The 14923-nt window shown below is 43.4% G+C and overlaps 2 protein-coding genes across 4 annotated transcripts; one reads left to right on the forward strand and one right to left on the reverse strand.

The window, feature by feature from the left end:
• Positions 320 to 8057, forward strand: LOC105176891 (sulfate transporter 1.2). Of its 3 annotated transcripts, none has more exons than XM_011099836.2 (15): positions 320 to 854; positions 1002 to 1075; positions 2044 to 2379; positions 2459 to 2507; positions 2604 to 2811; positions 2902 to 3076; positions 3156 to 3221; positions 3321 to 3434; positions 3617 to 3733; positions 3832 to 3958; positions 4076 to 4362; positions 4453 to 4643; positions 5142 to 5227; positions 5309 to 5385; positions 5493 to 8057. In XM_011099836.2, exons 3-15 carry the CDS (start codon positions 2095 to 2097, stop codon positions 5634 to 5636), a joined length of 1926 nt encoding a protein of 641 aa, XP_011098138.1. In that variant the 5' UTR covers positions 320 to 854; positions 1002 to 1075; positions 2044 to 2094; the 3' UTR covers positions 5637 to 8057. The 3 variants fall into 3 exon arrangements, with proteins under 3 accessions (XP_011098138.1, XP_011098147.1, XP_011098155.1); XM_011099845.2 differs by having other exon boundaries at positions 320 to 844; XM_011099853.2 differs by lacking the exons at positions 320 to 854; positions 1002 to 1075 and adding an exon at positions 1339 to 1458.
• Positions 12554 to 14848, reverse strand: LOC105177783. Its single transcript, XM_011101036.1, has one exon. The coding sequence runs from the start codon at positions 14846 to 14848 to the stop codon at positions 12554 to 12556; it is 2295 nt and encodes a 764-aa protein (XP_011099338.1).

Raw genomic sequence — 14923 nt, forward strand, 5'->3', positions numbered from 1 at the left:
TAAACCACTAATTTTGGGAAATCAGCCTAATTCTTATAACTATCCAAATGCATCTATTCCATTGAATCTTGACCCACCCCGTCCAAATACCATGGAAGAGGTGTAGCTAAACATTGCTTTTATCTTGGTATTCACACAATGCGGTCTAAAATATGAGGCTGTCCTAAATTTTCTTGAACAGGCATCTAAATACATTTGTTGTATCGCATGAGATTTTCCGTCCAAATACAAGTATTTATACAACCACAACTGTTTGTATGAAATTTTGCGTCTGGGTACATCACTACTGTATATGTAGACGCTAAAATCATTCTTTCCCATGCAAACCTTTTCTACAGTTTCCTTAAACCTCGGAAGTGCGAAGTACCATAATAAATCCCTACGTTAGCGACTTAACAAATGTGAGGGATTTTGGCATATCACTATCACGTGCTTTGGTTGTAACATGAATTCTTTTCTTGGAAACTGAATGTTTGTTTGCCTTTTTTTCCTGTCAAAATTCCATGGTTTTTGAATCTGATTGATCATAAAATCCAGAGGGTTCCACAAATTTTGCTATTCTCATTTTTTCCCTTTAAAGATTTTCTAGCTGGCATAAATGCTGAAAACAGCAGATTTCATTAATTAAGCTATAGAGCCTTGTTGTTTAGCCAACATTTTCCACTCGTCTTTTCCAATTGATTGTGGCCCAGAATGTTTTTCTCCAGGCCAGAATCAAGAACGGAGAGAAAAGGGTTGGAAATGCAAAACTCTCAGCGCCATTGAACAACCTTTCTGGGTTTTGGTTGATCAGTTTTGTTCCATTTGAAGACAATCGGGTGTAGGAATCGACAGGCCAAAACGGGTAATTTCAGGTTGTTTTTTGTCTGTGTAAATATCTTGGAAATTTATGTTTAATGATAGTCCTGTAAAAACAGAAATTTAATAATGGTTATTTGTCTTATTACTGTTGTTTTTTGCTGTTTTTCAAGAAGTTATAATTTGTGTATTGTTTTGTGCAGAGGTGGGGTGGAGTGTGGGGCTGCTCACTGAGTGCTGTCCACATTCAGAAAACGGCGTTTAAAGAGTTTTTTAGGTCAGAATTCTGGGATTTTAGTTTCTTGGAAATGATCTGAGATTAGCAGTTGATTCACATGTTATTACATGAATAAATTTTTAATGGCTATTGTTTATTGTATGTTTTAAAAAGAAAATATTGTTCTTTTTTAATGTTTTCCATGGATGTAGATTTCATTTCCCCCGTGTTCCCATTATTGCACGTCGTGTTGGGAGGGACTATATATAAACTGTTGGAATTTAGAATCATGACCTGCCTGTTGAAATACAGGGCGTGCTTTGATGAGATTTAGCTGATTATTGACCGTTGCTTTCTACATGAATGTGTTTTTGTTGCTGTCAGTGATTTGCTTTTGGAAGAGGATTTGTGATGTAATTCTTGGGCGCTCCCAGTGTTTTATTGTAAGAGTTATTATATCATAAGTCTTCCTATTTTATTCGGAAAAATCTCATCAATACCAGGTTTTTGTCTGCTGTCAAGACTTCTGGTTTGAAAATTCATGTGTTTTTTTGATCATGCGAATGCGATAATGAGCATCACCTGGAGATTATCTCAACCGTAAGAAACATAGTACTGTTTGAGCTCTACCACATCTTCAAGTTTCTGACAGTAATGCCTTGTGATTTGGGCCATGAACTAAGTGGAATCTAAAACTAAGTTTATCACAACCTTAAAAGCATAGGTACCAACTGTCAGCATTGCATCTAAAGCTGTAGCTCAATCAGTACACGATAGAAAGAATTCATGCAACTGTAATTTTCAGACAGTTACATAAGTTGTTTCCATCAGTTCTTTTCTGGAGTATCTTAACTTAATAATTCCTTAATGATAAAGGAAATTCTCTTTGCCTTCAAATTCATATTAGAAGTGTAATGCAACTCTTTGTTTGAATCTATAAATTTTGGTTGCCACATTGTATGGTGAAAGTTAGCCCTTTAAGTACCATCACGTTAACGATGTTATTGTCTTTTGTTGTTACCTTGTAGTCCTCAAAATTGCCGAGACGTTAAGTTGAAGAGCCAGTGAAAAAGGGAAAGATGGATACTCAAAGTTTGTCGTATTCACATCCTCGTACTTCGCCATACAAGGTGGGCGTTCCTCCGAAGCAGAAATTCTGGAAGGAATTCACAACATCATTGAAAGAAACATTCTTATCCGATGACCCTCTTCGCCCTTTTAAGGATCAGCCGGTTCCTCGCAAGTTCATCCTAGGAGTGCAGGCTGTTTTTCCGATCCTTGAATGGGGTAGAAACTACAATCTCTCTAAGTTCAAAGGTGATTTAATTGCGGGACTCACCATCGCCAGTCTCTGCATTCCTCAGGTACAATGTACTCATATATTATACTAGAAATTCCAATGCAAGCTCATGCTTTAACATCTTTAGTCATATTTGTGGACAGGATATCGGCTACGCCAAACTTGCAAATTTGGCTCCACAATACGGTTTATGTGAGTAAAGTCGCTAACCGTTTGTTTATGATTTGACGAGCATTCTGCCTCGGATTACACGACTAATTACCAATGCGTTGCATGTGTATCAATCAGATTCAAGCTTTGTTCCGCCTTTGGTTTATGCCTTGATGGGTAGCTCAAGAGATATAGCCATTGGACCTGTTGCTGTTGTGTCCCTATTGCTCGGGACTCTGCTGCGGGATGAAATTGATCCTGTCAAGAACCCTGTTGAGTACCGTAGGCTTGCATTTACTGCAACTTTTTTCGCTGGAATAACACAAGCTGCTCTTGGCATTCTTAGGTGATTGTCAATGATTTCTGCCCAAAGTGCTGAATACATTTGAATAAAGTAAAATCGTATTACAACTTTTCGCTTTGCTTTCCATTACAGATTGGGATTTTTGATAGACTTCCTATCACACGCCGCTATTGTCGGCTTCATGGGCGGTGCTGCGATAACAATTGCACTCCAACAGCTCAAGGGGTTCTTAGGCATAAAAAAATTTACTAAGAACACTGATATCATATCAGTCCTTCAGTCTGTATTTAGCTCAGCCCATCATGGAGTCAGTACTCTCTCTCTCCCTCCCTGAGAAATTGAATCTTGGAACCAAAGTGCAGTGCTAATGTAAACTGTGTTTGCAGTGGAACTGGCTGACGATTCTCATTGGAGCAGCTTTTCTGGTGTTTCTTCTTGCAGCTAAATACATTGTAAGGATTTTTTTCTCGAGTGCTTCGCGTACTTATATATTCCATATCTGCAATATAAATCAACTCAATTAGCAATTCTGATATATGGAGAGGTTGCAGGGGAAGAGAAACAGAAAATTCTTTTGGGTACCTGCCATTGCTCCACTGATCTCCGTCATTCTATCAACCTTCTTGGTCTACATCACCCACGCAGACAAGAGAGGAGTAGACATTGTAAGACGTTTCCTTCTTCACTTTCATCGTTTTCTGCATTTACGTTCCGTCTGCTTCATGTACCAATATGAAATACCTGACCTACTTAATTCCACTGACCTTGTAATAACAAAATGTAACCGTATTTCTTTTTTGTCTGGCTATGTAATGTAATTTGTATGTCGTTGTATTGTCACAACCAGGTAAAACATATAGAAAAAGGAATAAATCACCCATCTGTCAAAGATATATATTTTACTGGGGATTATCTCTTGAAAGGCGTTAGAATCGGCATAGTGGCTGGCATGGTTGCATTGACGGTAAGCTTTTCTTTGAAGACGTCCCAACATAGGGGATACTTTTTTGAAGAATCATAGAAACGAGGAATTCACCATGTCGAAATGTGGGTGTCTGTCAGGAAGCCGTTGCGATTGGAAGAACATTTGCAGCCATGAAGGACTATCAGATAGATGGAAACAAAGAAATGATTGCTCTCGGAGCAATGAACATTGCTGGTTCGTTGACGTCTTGCTATGTCGCTACAGGTAGAAGCCGACTCCCCATGTCGATAAATGAAACTGACATGGAAACTTTTGTATAAAAAATCTCATAAAGTGCTGTTCTCAGTTTCCGTGGTTTTGTTGTTTATGTTCTACTCGCAGGTTCCTTCTCCCGGTCGGCAGTGAATTTCATGGCCGGATGCCAAACCGCAGTATCCAACATCGTTATGTCGATCGTAGTACTTCTGACATTACTATTCATCACACCTCTTTTTGAGTATACCCCGAACGCCATCCTCTCTTCCATCATTATCTCCGCAGTCATTGGCCTGATCGACTTCGACGCTGCAATTCTCATTTGGAAGATCGACAAATTTGATTTTGTCGCTTGCATCGGAGCCTTTTTCGGTGTCGTTTTCGTCTCGGTCGAGATTGGCCTCTTGATTGCTGTAAGTGTGCAAGATTTTGTTCATTCGAGCAAATCATGTCAAGTTAATGAAACCTCAAATCATCTTAGATATCGTCTAATCTCATGATAGGTATCAATATCTTTCGCTAAGTTACTCTTACAAGTGACGAGACCAAGAACAGCCCTTCTTGGAAAAATTCCAAGGACGAACGTCTATCGCAATATCCAACAGTATCCAGAGGCAACTAAGGTGCCAGGAGTTCTAATAATAAGAGTTGATTCTGCTATTTACTTCTCAAACTCCAACTACATTAGGGAGAGGTAAATTGTCTGAAACCATTTTCATTTTCTTTCTAGTGAATCTTTCATGTGCTATTTGCTAAACACCATGTACAAGGTTTCCCGACTTGGATTTAGAGGTTGTTTGGCTAAACTCATTTAAAAATCTTATAAGATTTTTGTGCAGCTTATAAGATGTAAGGATCTGTTATTAAAGTATTGGGATAAAAGGAAGTCGGGAACTTGGTTTTCTCGCCCACCCAAAGAATCTTATAAGCTCCTAATTTCATCTTTTTGGATATTATTAGCCCATTTTCTTAAAGTTCATCAAAAATTTTGTAACAGTTTGTAAACTATCGAACATCTTATAAATGTTCTAAACAACCTATAAGCTCGCATAAACACCCTCTCTTAGTAACATATTGTTTCCAAACAACATTCTGAGACACAAATGTCAGAAGAATTGAGTAATTTGTTTTGTGCATGATTAAGGTTGTCAAGTTCACAGTTCCTCAAGTTTAATCGTATGCAACTCTGCAGGCTACTAAGATGGCTAACAGACGAGGATGAGAAACTGAAGTCGGGCGGCCTTCCAAGAATTCAATTTTTGGTCGTTGAAATGTCACGTAAGCATATATTTACCGTTTCCCCCTATGATCTTTCAAAGCATCAGATTCAACTCATCAATCTCATAACTCTCCCTCCAGCCGTTACTGACATCGACACAAGTGGCATCCACGCCTTGGAAGAACTGTTCAAAAGTCTTGAAAAGAGACATGTTCAGGTAGTAAAACAGACAGTTTTACAATGTAGAAAACCTTTGTCCTAAACAATGATCATATGATCAGTAAACTTATCCTTACAAGCATTACTTTGCACCGCTCCAAACAGCTCATTCTGGCGAATCCCGGACCAGTCGTGATGCACAAGTTACACGCTTCAAAGTTTGCCAACTTAATTGGCGAAGACAAGATCTTTCTGACCGTTGCAGAAGCCATCGAAACGTGTTCACCCAAGTTTGCTGAAGAGGACTGAAGACTTCAACTCTTGTACAAGGTAAAAGAAGGTTGTAACTTAGAAGAATCAAACGGCATATATTTGTTTGTGTATCTATATACATATTTATGTACGTGCAACGCTTGCTGAAATTACACATAAATGCACGTATGCGGACACATTTGTTGGTGTTATCTTGGATGAACCAGCTTGTGATCCTATGTTCGATTTGGAGCATGGTTTAAAATGTTCATACATTTCTTCCGGAACTATGGAAACGAAACTAGACAGTTTTTGAAAAAAATAAAAAATAAAAAAAAATTTAGGGACGTCAGACCAAACATCTAAGAGCACATAGTGATCGCAACTAATTGTAAACCAAGTAATTTGACAAGTTCAATAAGTTCCTTGGTTAGACAATGACGAAGCAAACCAATTGGCCAAACTAGCCAGCTCACTAACCACGATAAAAGATGGGAGTACAATCTTGCTAGCACAAGAACGTCTGAAGATAGAATAAGCAACAAAAGAAGTCATGGTGGCACAACCAAACCATGCTAGAAAGACATGATAGAGGCAACTTGACATAGGGTCACTACCCTAGGATAAGGAGTACGCACCTGAGTTGTTTGTTTCACCATAATAGGAGAAGAGTTATACAAAAGAGGGTTCTCGCAGCCCTACTTGAACTGTCTAGATCGTGAAAAGGCAAAGATAGGTCCTGAGGGAAGTCCGCAAAAGAAGTTGTGGAAATCACTCAAGAGCAAGATCGCTAGCAGAAAAAGTCCTACGACAAGGATACTTTTGGCCCTCGAAAGGAAAGGACACCCTAGATAGGGTAAAAAGGTGTAAGAAGTGTCAAGAACATGCAAACATCATATATGCTTCGACCATGTAAATGTGACCAATCCCAAGCCTTTGCCTATTTCATCAATAGGGGCTAGACCTCGTAGGCAAGTTACCTTGAGCAATAGGGAAGAGAGAATACTTGATAGTGGTTATCGATCATTTCTAAAAATGGGTCAACATGGAGCCACTCAACAAGATCACAGAAAAATGGTCATAAAACTTCTATGGAAAAATAAAACATATCGATTCGACATTCCAAGAGGCTTCTTGACAGACAACGGCACATCATTTCAGGGAGGAAAGTTCAGGCAATAGTGCCACAAATTAAAGATCAAGCTATATTTCACATCTATACGAACGTTGTAGTCTAACACATAAACAAAAGTAACAAACAGAACCATATTGCCGCATTTGAAGACTCATTTAGATGAGCCAAGGGAATTTGGGTGGGTCCAAACTCCTGGGGGTCTATGTGCATATAGGATTACACCCCGAAAAGGTATAAGAGAGTTGGCGTTCAACTTGGTATATGGCACAGAAAACTATTATCCCCATTGAAATTGGTCGAAGAAACTTTGCGGGTCTAATGATAAGAGCACCCTCAACAGGTGGCTCATCCACAACTTCCATTTCCCCTTCCTCGGCGACATCCTCATCGGTCACCTTGAAATCAAAGGAACATGAAACCACACCTACAAAATGACCACACTCCATCAGCTTAGAGCAGCATTGCCTAATAGCTGGTTGTACATGTCGTTCGCCCTCACCACCACGACACCTTCAAACTTCTTGGAATCCTCATACTTCTCTTTGAAGTTACTTTGAACATATTCCAAATAAAGTTTTCCAGCCTCTGACTTGAACAAGCCCTGGTTGAAAGTGACCCTGCAATTGTAGTGATCCTTCCATTTGCTTTGACCCTCAGTTGCTTCCTTGAGTTGCTCCTAATAATGAGCAAGCTCCTTCTTTTCCTCTTCAAGAGCGGCCCCTGACCGCTTCAACTCCTTATCAAAAACTCATAGCATTGATCAACAATCTCTATTAAGGTGGAAATCTAAGAACACAAAAAGAAGGGGGTCACAAAATGAAGAGATTCCATCAGGAGAAAAAGAAAAGGAACTCACCTCAGCAGACTCGCCACACAAAAGACGAGTAACAGTGTGATTAGAAAGAGAGCTAAAATGAGCAATGTCATAATCACTCACAAAGCTTCGCGGCCTCTCATATGCAAGATGAAAGTTCGAGGTATCCCGAATGAAGCAACTCCTTCATGACGATTAATATCAAAAGAAAATAGCCCATTTCCCACTTCGTGTCGCAAAGCATCAGACGCCTCAAATTTACGGGGCCTCCTAATCGACCCAGATGGCGAGACGTGACCATCTTTTCCAAACCCCCCTTGGCCATGATGTCCTAGGGAGGAAGCGAAGGAAGAGGAGGTGAACGATGCCTCTCACTTTCTTTCCTCGATGCAGGGGGACAACGAGCCCTCTCGTTGTGGTCACGCACGCGCAAGCTCATGTTCAGCTTTAGAGTGCTAAATGTCCTATAGTGAAACCTTCTACCCTAAAACAAAAAAACAAAAAAAAAAAAGCGAAGGAAAGTAGAAAAGCCACAACATACGACAACAATAATAACAAAGTGCAGACATACAAGAATAACAAACAGTATCAGATGAAAGTAAAGATTTCAAACTATTAAGCGTTTTTTCAAACAAATTCGCTCCTTATAAAGACATACAGAAGATCATGTGTGAGGTTAAGGGTGGAAAATATCTCACCCCAACCAGTCGTCAAACCCCATTCTAAGTCCATGACATAGAAAAACTTCTTCTTCCAATGCCCTTCGGAATAAGCACTGCATCAAAAAGTTTACACCTATTCGAGGATAGAAAAAGTAGAAAGACTCATTGGATATCTTCCTAATTGAAAAAAAGGTATTAAAGAATTCGATGGAAAGATGCAAGTCTAGCTCCCTAAAGCGACAATGAAATCCCTCAAAATAAATAATAGAGTTGGGAGTAAAGGAGGAATTGTGAACCCCGAAGGAAAAAACGCGAAGTAAGTAGTGAAAATACCAAGAGGAGGTCTCTTAACCCAATCCCCCAATCCTAGAAGATCCAAACAATGGATGGATCAACCTTGTCTTTTAAAAAACTAAACTCCTCATGACTCAAGACACTACCACAATTCTATATATCCATAACTTGACAATGAGGATAAGACTGGGGAGGGGGGGTGCTGCATACGGCTCCAATTCATCACTTTTGGCATGGAAGGGATTAGGAATCATTTTTTGTGACAAATTTGAGTCTACAAAAATTTCAAGGGAATTGGAATGGCTCTCGAGCAAGTTCCTAATAGCCTCAATAACTTCACCTTGAAATTCAACAATTCCCCCCGAACCTAAAACAAAAAGTAATAACAAACGAGAGATGATTCCACGATCGAGGCTCAATTAACGCTGATCGACTTGACCAGGAGAAATTGGTCCAGGAAGTCGAGGCAATCCTCGACCAAATCCAAGTTGAGGACTCGACCTGTCTTGATTGGAAGAATCTAGCCAAGGTGAACCTTAGCCATACCAAGGTTGAGGTACCTTGCCTCAACCAATAGCGGCATTGCCCTCGGCCAGCGGTGACGCCCTTTGGTGACATTCCACCACTCTTAATATTTTTTTCTAGTATATTTCTAACCCCAATGGATACTGAACCGATCCCTAGGTGCGTTGACTCATTGAGACGATTGAAAAAATGCAATAAAAAATATGTAAAAAAGATAATAACGGGAAGAATAAAAAATTAGAGAAGAGAGGAAGATATTTAAAATTAAAAGGACCTCTCCTAGCTATGAAGATATTTGGATAAAGAAAAACTATAACAAAAATAATTTGCGGAGGTGAACAAGACAGTCTCTGCATTAAGAATATATATAGCAGGAGACATCAACCTTAGCAACCCCTCAAGATAGGTCAAACTCCCAGGAAAGCCAAAGGTTCAATATAATTCCTATATATCCCAAAAGATATTAAGAATTGGGGGATTGTTGATGGAAGAAATAAATCACATTGATGAAGGAAATTAATAATCCAAATAAGGCAATGGGATGTCCCTATAAAGAAAGATCTGAAATCAAACTTACTAAATAAGCTTAATACTATATGTTAGTGAAATACTCCCAATTAACAAATTGCAACCATGTAATAGCGATAGGTGAAGGACGATACTTTACCTCACTTACCCTAAATAATATGAATTTATATTAGTATAAATACCCCTTCCCATTCTCCCGTTTGGAGGATAAGCAAAATTCTTTAGGGATAATTACACTGCCCTCCTAAGAGATTTGGTATAATTACATGTAGACCCCCTATAGTTTAGAAAATTACATCTAACACCCGTGAAGTTTGTTTTCGCCTAACAAATAAGTCCCTTTGTTAGTAAAAATTCACAAAATTTCCTGATATTAATAAATTTTTTCAACGTCTCATTTTCTTTCTGTCTAATCGTAAATAAATATGTGGCTGACCTCTTTTGTTTCATTTTGCTTGCGAAATGGAATGTAAATTTATGTACCAGCTGCTCATGTGACTCTATGCTATTGGAGGACAAACTCGTGAACCACTCCTCAGCCTTTCCTGTAAAAGTAGTGACAAACAACTTCGAATTAATGGTACCAGATTGTCCATAAAGATTCATTACCAGGTCAAAGTCTGCAACATGCTCCTGTGGATCCTTGGTCCCATCATACTTTGGAAGGTCGGGCATTCTAAAGTTTGGGTTCACCACCTCCGTGAATATTCTTCAGCTCATCAATCCGCTTGCTCAGCATCAGAATCTACTTCCCTACATTGTCGACCTCGGCTCATGAGATGACTGGTTCTCTTCGTTGGCTCCTATCTCGATTGCTCAACCCAACCTCGGACGAAACCTCCTCTCGACCTTTTCCAGGTTCCCTTTTGCTTATCCCTATCGATACTCTTTCAACATCATTTTCCTTGAATAGCTTTCTCTTTGTAGTTTCTTTCTCAATGGGTGTAGCAGTTCTTCGCTCATAGGCTGTAATAGCATTCTTTCCCGCTTCCTCCATCATCTATTGTAACCCCGTTCTTGTTAACTGAATCATTCGTTCTCCAGTTCCCGGTGTACCCTCACTTCCAACATATTTTCCTTCCATATTATTCGTTATATCCTCATTGTTTCCCACAAACGGCGCCAACTGATCCGACTCAAATGTGCGATCTCGATCAACGAGTTTGACCTGGCCACGTCTCACGAGGCGCCTATCACACAGCGCGTCGTGTGGCTAGTAGTCCGCTGACTACGTCCGCCAATACCTCCGCTCGGCACAAATGCAGCGCGCCGAATATATCAGAGTCGGGAGGAACAAATCACAAAATCGTAAATTGCGCACGCGGATTCAGAAAACCAAATTGCATTGAACTGAAAATGCGTATACAATGATCAACGATGCTAGAGCAAGGGGATCGCCTTGAGGGGGACTCTAACACGTCACTAAACCAAGCTTCTTGAACTCATTCCCCCCTATAATAGGCTTAAAAAAATAAATCCTATCGTCTACACTAGACAGTAGAAAAGCTGAAATTTGCAACTCAAGAGGCGTAACGTCCCCTTGAGGAATTTAAACAACATAAAGTAAATAACAAAGCAGTAACAAAGCAATAAAAGGCCTACACCTAGGACTCTAAGACTAGTTGGTTGTCCAGCGTCTGTCGATGAAGGCTGAGTGGTCGGCCATGTAGAACGGTTGAGTGGCCGAAGTGCGCGTCACGGGGCCTAGTGAATGGGCAGCCCGTGACATTCTCCCCCACCTGAGATAGCGACGTCCCCGGCGCTACGGAAGCATGGTACGCTTCGACAAGAGGTAGAAACGCCTTTAGGTTTGTCACTCGCTCCCAAGTGTTCTCCTCGCTGCTGCATCCCCTCCATTTCACCAAGTACTCTGTGTGGTCTTTCTTCGCGGTACTCGTCACTCGGTGATCTAGGATTGCTTCAGCCACCTTCTCCTTTGTCTTCTTCAATTCGAGTTGTGGGCGGCTGGGTTGATTGCGGGTATCGTCTTCCTTGTCTGCGGAATACTTCTTCAATTGGCTGACATAGAAAACATTGTGGATCCTCCAGCACGGCGGCAACTCCACCTTGTACGCCACCGTCCCAATACGCCTAAGGACAGGCAAAGGACCAACATATTTCTGCATCAACCGAGGATCTCTCCACCTTGATGACTTTGACAATTTCGGATTCGGGACCTTCACCAGCACCAGGTCTCCCGCATTGAACTCAATGAAGCGGCGATTCTGATCTGCATACTTCTTCATCCGCTTCTGAGCTATCCCCAGGCAACTTCTAACGATATCAACATTCTTCTTCCACTCCTGGGAGAAACTTCGAGTAAGAGGGGGTCTCACACTTTGGGGAATGTCAAGAGTGTGAGGAAGGAGCGGCTGCTGCCCAGTAACGATTTCAAAAGCGCTCTTGTTGGTGGCGGAAGAGCTCTTTTGAACATTGAAATATAGCTGAGCGACATCCAGGAGCTTCACCCAATCCTTCTGCGTACCTCGCACAAAGTGCCGAAGGTAGTCCTCCAATGTAGAATTAAAGCGTTTTGTCTGACCATCGGACTGTGGATGATAGCCCGAGCTCATGGAACGTGTGGACCCGAGAAGTTTGAACAACTCGGTCCGGAAGACGCCAGTGAATCGGGAGTCACGATCACTGACAATATCTTTTGGCAGTCCCCAATGCTTGACGATGTGCTTGTAAAGAGATGAGCTGTCCCTTCTGCTGTAACGTGTTTGGGTGCTGCGATAAATGTAGCATATTTTGACAAACGATCTACCACGACGATGATAGAGCCTAAGTTCTCGACCTTAGGCAATCCAGAGATGTAATCCATGGAGACGCTCTCCCATGGACGCTTTGGGATGGGAAGTGGTTGCAGCAGACCGGCCTTCCTCTGATGGTCTGCCTTGTCCTGCCGACAAATCAAACAAGTGCGGACATGCGTCTCGACATCGTCCCGCATCTGTGGCCAATAATAGGCCCTTCGCACCGAAGCAAACGTGCGCTCCTGTCCTTGGTGTCCCGCCTAAAGTGTATCGTGGCATTCGGAAAGAAGTGATTTCCGTAGGTCCCCGCCTCTCGGAACGTATACGCGGTTTCCCTTGGTCATCAGCAATCCATCCTCGATCAGAAAGTGTCGAGCCTTGCCCTGCTCGACAAGCCGAATCAGGCGTCGCGCCGCGGGATCTCTCGGTAGTAACTCCCGCACTTGATCCTTCGTAGAGATAGCAGCCGCACTAGAAGAGAGCGCTGCTATCGACTCCAAGTTCGCCAAGTCCGCCCTACGGCTCAAGGCATCTGCTGACTGCGTCCTAAGCTCCACAAGCTTAGGTTGCGGTATTCTGTACGGTGCCCTAGCGGGCGGTCTCGTGCCAGGCACCAACTCGATCTCGTGATCCACTGCCCTCTTCGGTGGTAGCTTCCGAGGCAGCTCGTCTGGCATCACGTCTTTAGACTCCCCCAACAGTTCCTTACTACCGCCCGGGGTGGGCCCTGACACCTCTTCCATCTCTTCAAAACAAAGGGTACCCAAGTAGGAGATCTCATCCTGCTTGCGCCCCTTCTCAAACTGCATGGCCGACAAGTTCTTCTCTCCTGTACGTCCGGCCAAGGTAGGGATGACACACGGCTTCGCCCCCAACATCATTAGCGAATCGGCATGAGGTAAGACAGCGGTGCGTGTATCCCGTAGAAATTCAAGCCCAAGGATCAGCTTGAAGTCGTCCATTGCCACCACAGAAAGATTGGTCTTGCCCTCATAAGCACCAACCTTGATCAGCACAGACTTGGCTACACCGGCAATGGGTTGTGCAGCCGAGTTGATCGCCTTCACACGCCCAACTCCCTTCTCCAGCACGAGCCCGAGTCTCGCCACTTCGGCGCTCGCAAGGTAGTTGTGAGAGGCTCCAGTGTCGATCATGGCACGAATCGGCTTGCCATGAATCTTCACATCCACGAACATCAACCCTTTCTTCCTAGGAATCCGGGGCTGAACTTCTTCTTCTTTCTTTTCCGGCTGCTCCACAGTAAGCGCCGGGATGGTCCTTTTCGCAAGGGGTGGCGCAACTCTCTTTGCCGCCACCGTAGAGAATGTGTTGCACCATTGGTTCACGGCCCCCAAGTTGTGCTCATACTCCTCCGTGTCATTCTCACCACCTGCCTCTGCTTGTGGCTCCACACTCTTTGAGGACGACGCCTTGTCGGTAAAGGTCGTTGCCAGTGCATTCAACACCTGTCTCTTCGGGCAATCCCGATACATATGCGGACCATCGCAGATCAAACACCCTCTTCTCCTCTCGGGTGCTCCCTGCCTGTTCTCTTGGGGCTTGTTCCTGTTTGAACTGCCCTGTGAGCCATTCTGAGAGTGGGGCCTCTGGTCTCCCCCACCTCTGTTGAAGTTATTCCTGAACCATCTCGTCCCATTCGACTTCTCCCGCTCAGGACTAGGCGTCGCCTGCCTATCCTTTTGAGTCTCTAGGTTGAAATCGGCCAGGCGTTCGGCCGCTATAATAGCCGAACTCAAATCGGTCACTCGTTGCCTCTGCAACTCGTTTCTCGCCCACTGTTTCAAGCCTTCCCTGAAAGTGAACAGCTTGTCTGCCTCCGACATGTCTCGGATGTTCAGCCTCAGCGCTGAGAAAGCTTTGACATATTCTCGCACGGAACCTGTATGTTCAAGCTTTCGCAATGCCCTCCTGGCATTGTACTCCACATTCTCGGGGAAGAACTGCTCTCTGATCGCCTCCCGTAGAAGAGCCCACGTGTCGAGCTGTATTTGATGAGCCTGGATTTCCGCAAACTTGGTCCGCCACCACAGCTTTGCGTCACCAGTCAGGTACATGGTCGCAGTCGCAACCTTCCTTGCCTCGTCCCGCACGTCTGCCGCAAGGAAGTACTGTTCCATGTCGAAGAGGAAGTTCTCGACCTCCTTTGCATCACGCTCACCGCTATAGGCCTTTGGTTCTGGTATTCGAAGCCTAGCACCGGGGTCGTGAGCAACCATAGGCGTGCTACCCACTGCACGCTGGAGCAACCCAATCTGAATGGCCATTTGCTCCATGTCACGCCTCATATCGGCAATGCTGTCGTTTGCGAATACGCCAGCCATCTCCTGAATCACCTGCCGACATTCGTCCAACTCCGAATTCAGCACCGTGATCTCAGATTCTAGGGAAGAGACCTTTGTCTCCAATTCCACCAACCGGGAGTGTCCGTCCTCCGGGTTCTCAGCTCTCTCGCTGGATGAAGCTGCGGCATGTCGCGGGCTTTCCGGATCTTGCCCCGATGCCCTCGCAGCAGTAGCGGTCCGCCTCGGCCCCATCGTGGCACGAGGCTCTGATACCACCTCTCACGAGGCGCCTATCACACAGCGCGTCGTGTGGCTAGTAGTCCGCTG

The sequence above is a fragment of the Sesamum indicum genome, linkage group LG2 (assembly GCF_000512975.1).
Source record: "Sesamum indicum cultivar Zhongzhi No. 13 linkage group LG2, S_indicum_v1.0, whole genome shotgun sequence".
Taxonomy (NCBI): Eukaryota; Viridiplantae; Streptophyta; class Magnoliopsida; order Lamiales; family Pedaliaceae; genus Sesamum; species Sesamum indicum.

Excerpts from the sequence above, each read along its gene's own strand:
- LOC105177783 (XM_011101036.1), bottom strand. The coding sequence starts at position 14,848 with ATGGGGCCGAGGCGGACCGCTACTGCTGCGAGGGCATCGGGGCAAGAT.
- LOC105176891 (XM_011099836.2), top strand. The coding sequence starts at position 2,095 with ATGGATACTCAAAGTTTGTCGTATTCACATCCTCGTACTTCGCCATAC. Across the intron at positions 3,435-3,616 it reads ACAAGAGAGGAGTAGACATT|GTAAAACATATAGAAAAAGG; the intron begins GTAAGACGTTTC and ends TGTCACAACCAG. Across the intron at positions 5,228-5,308 it reads TTTGGTCGTTGAAATGTCAC|CCGTTACTGACATCGACACA; the intron begins GTAAGCATATAT and ends CTCTCCCTCCAG.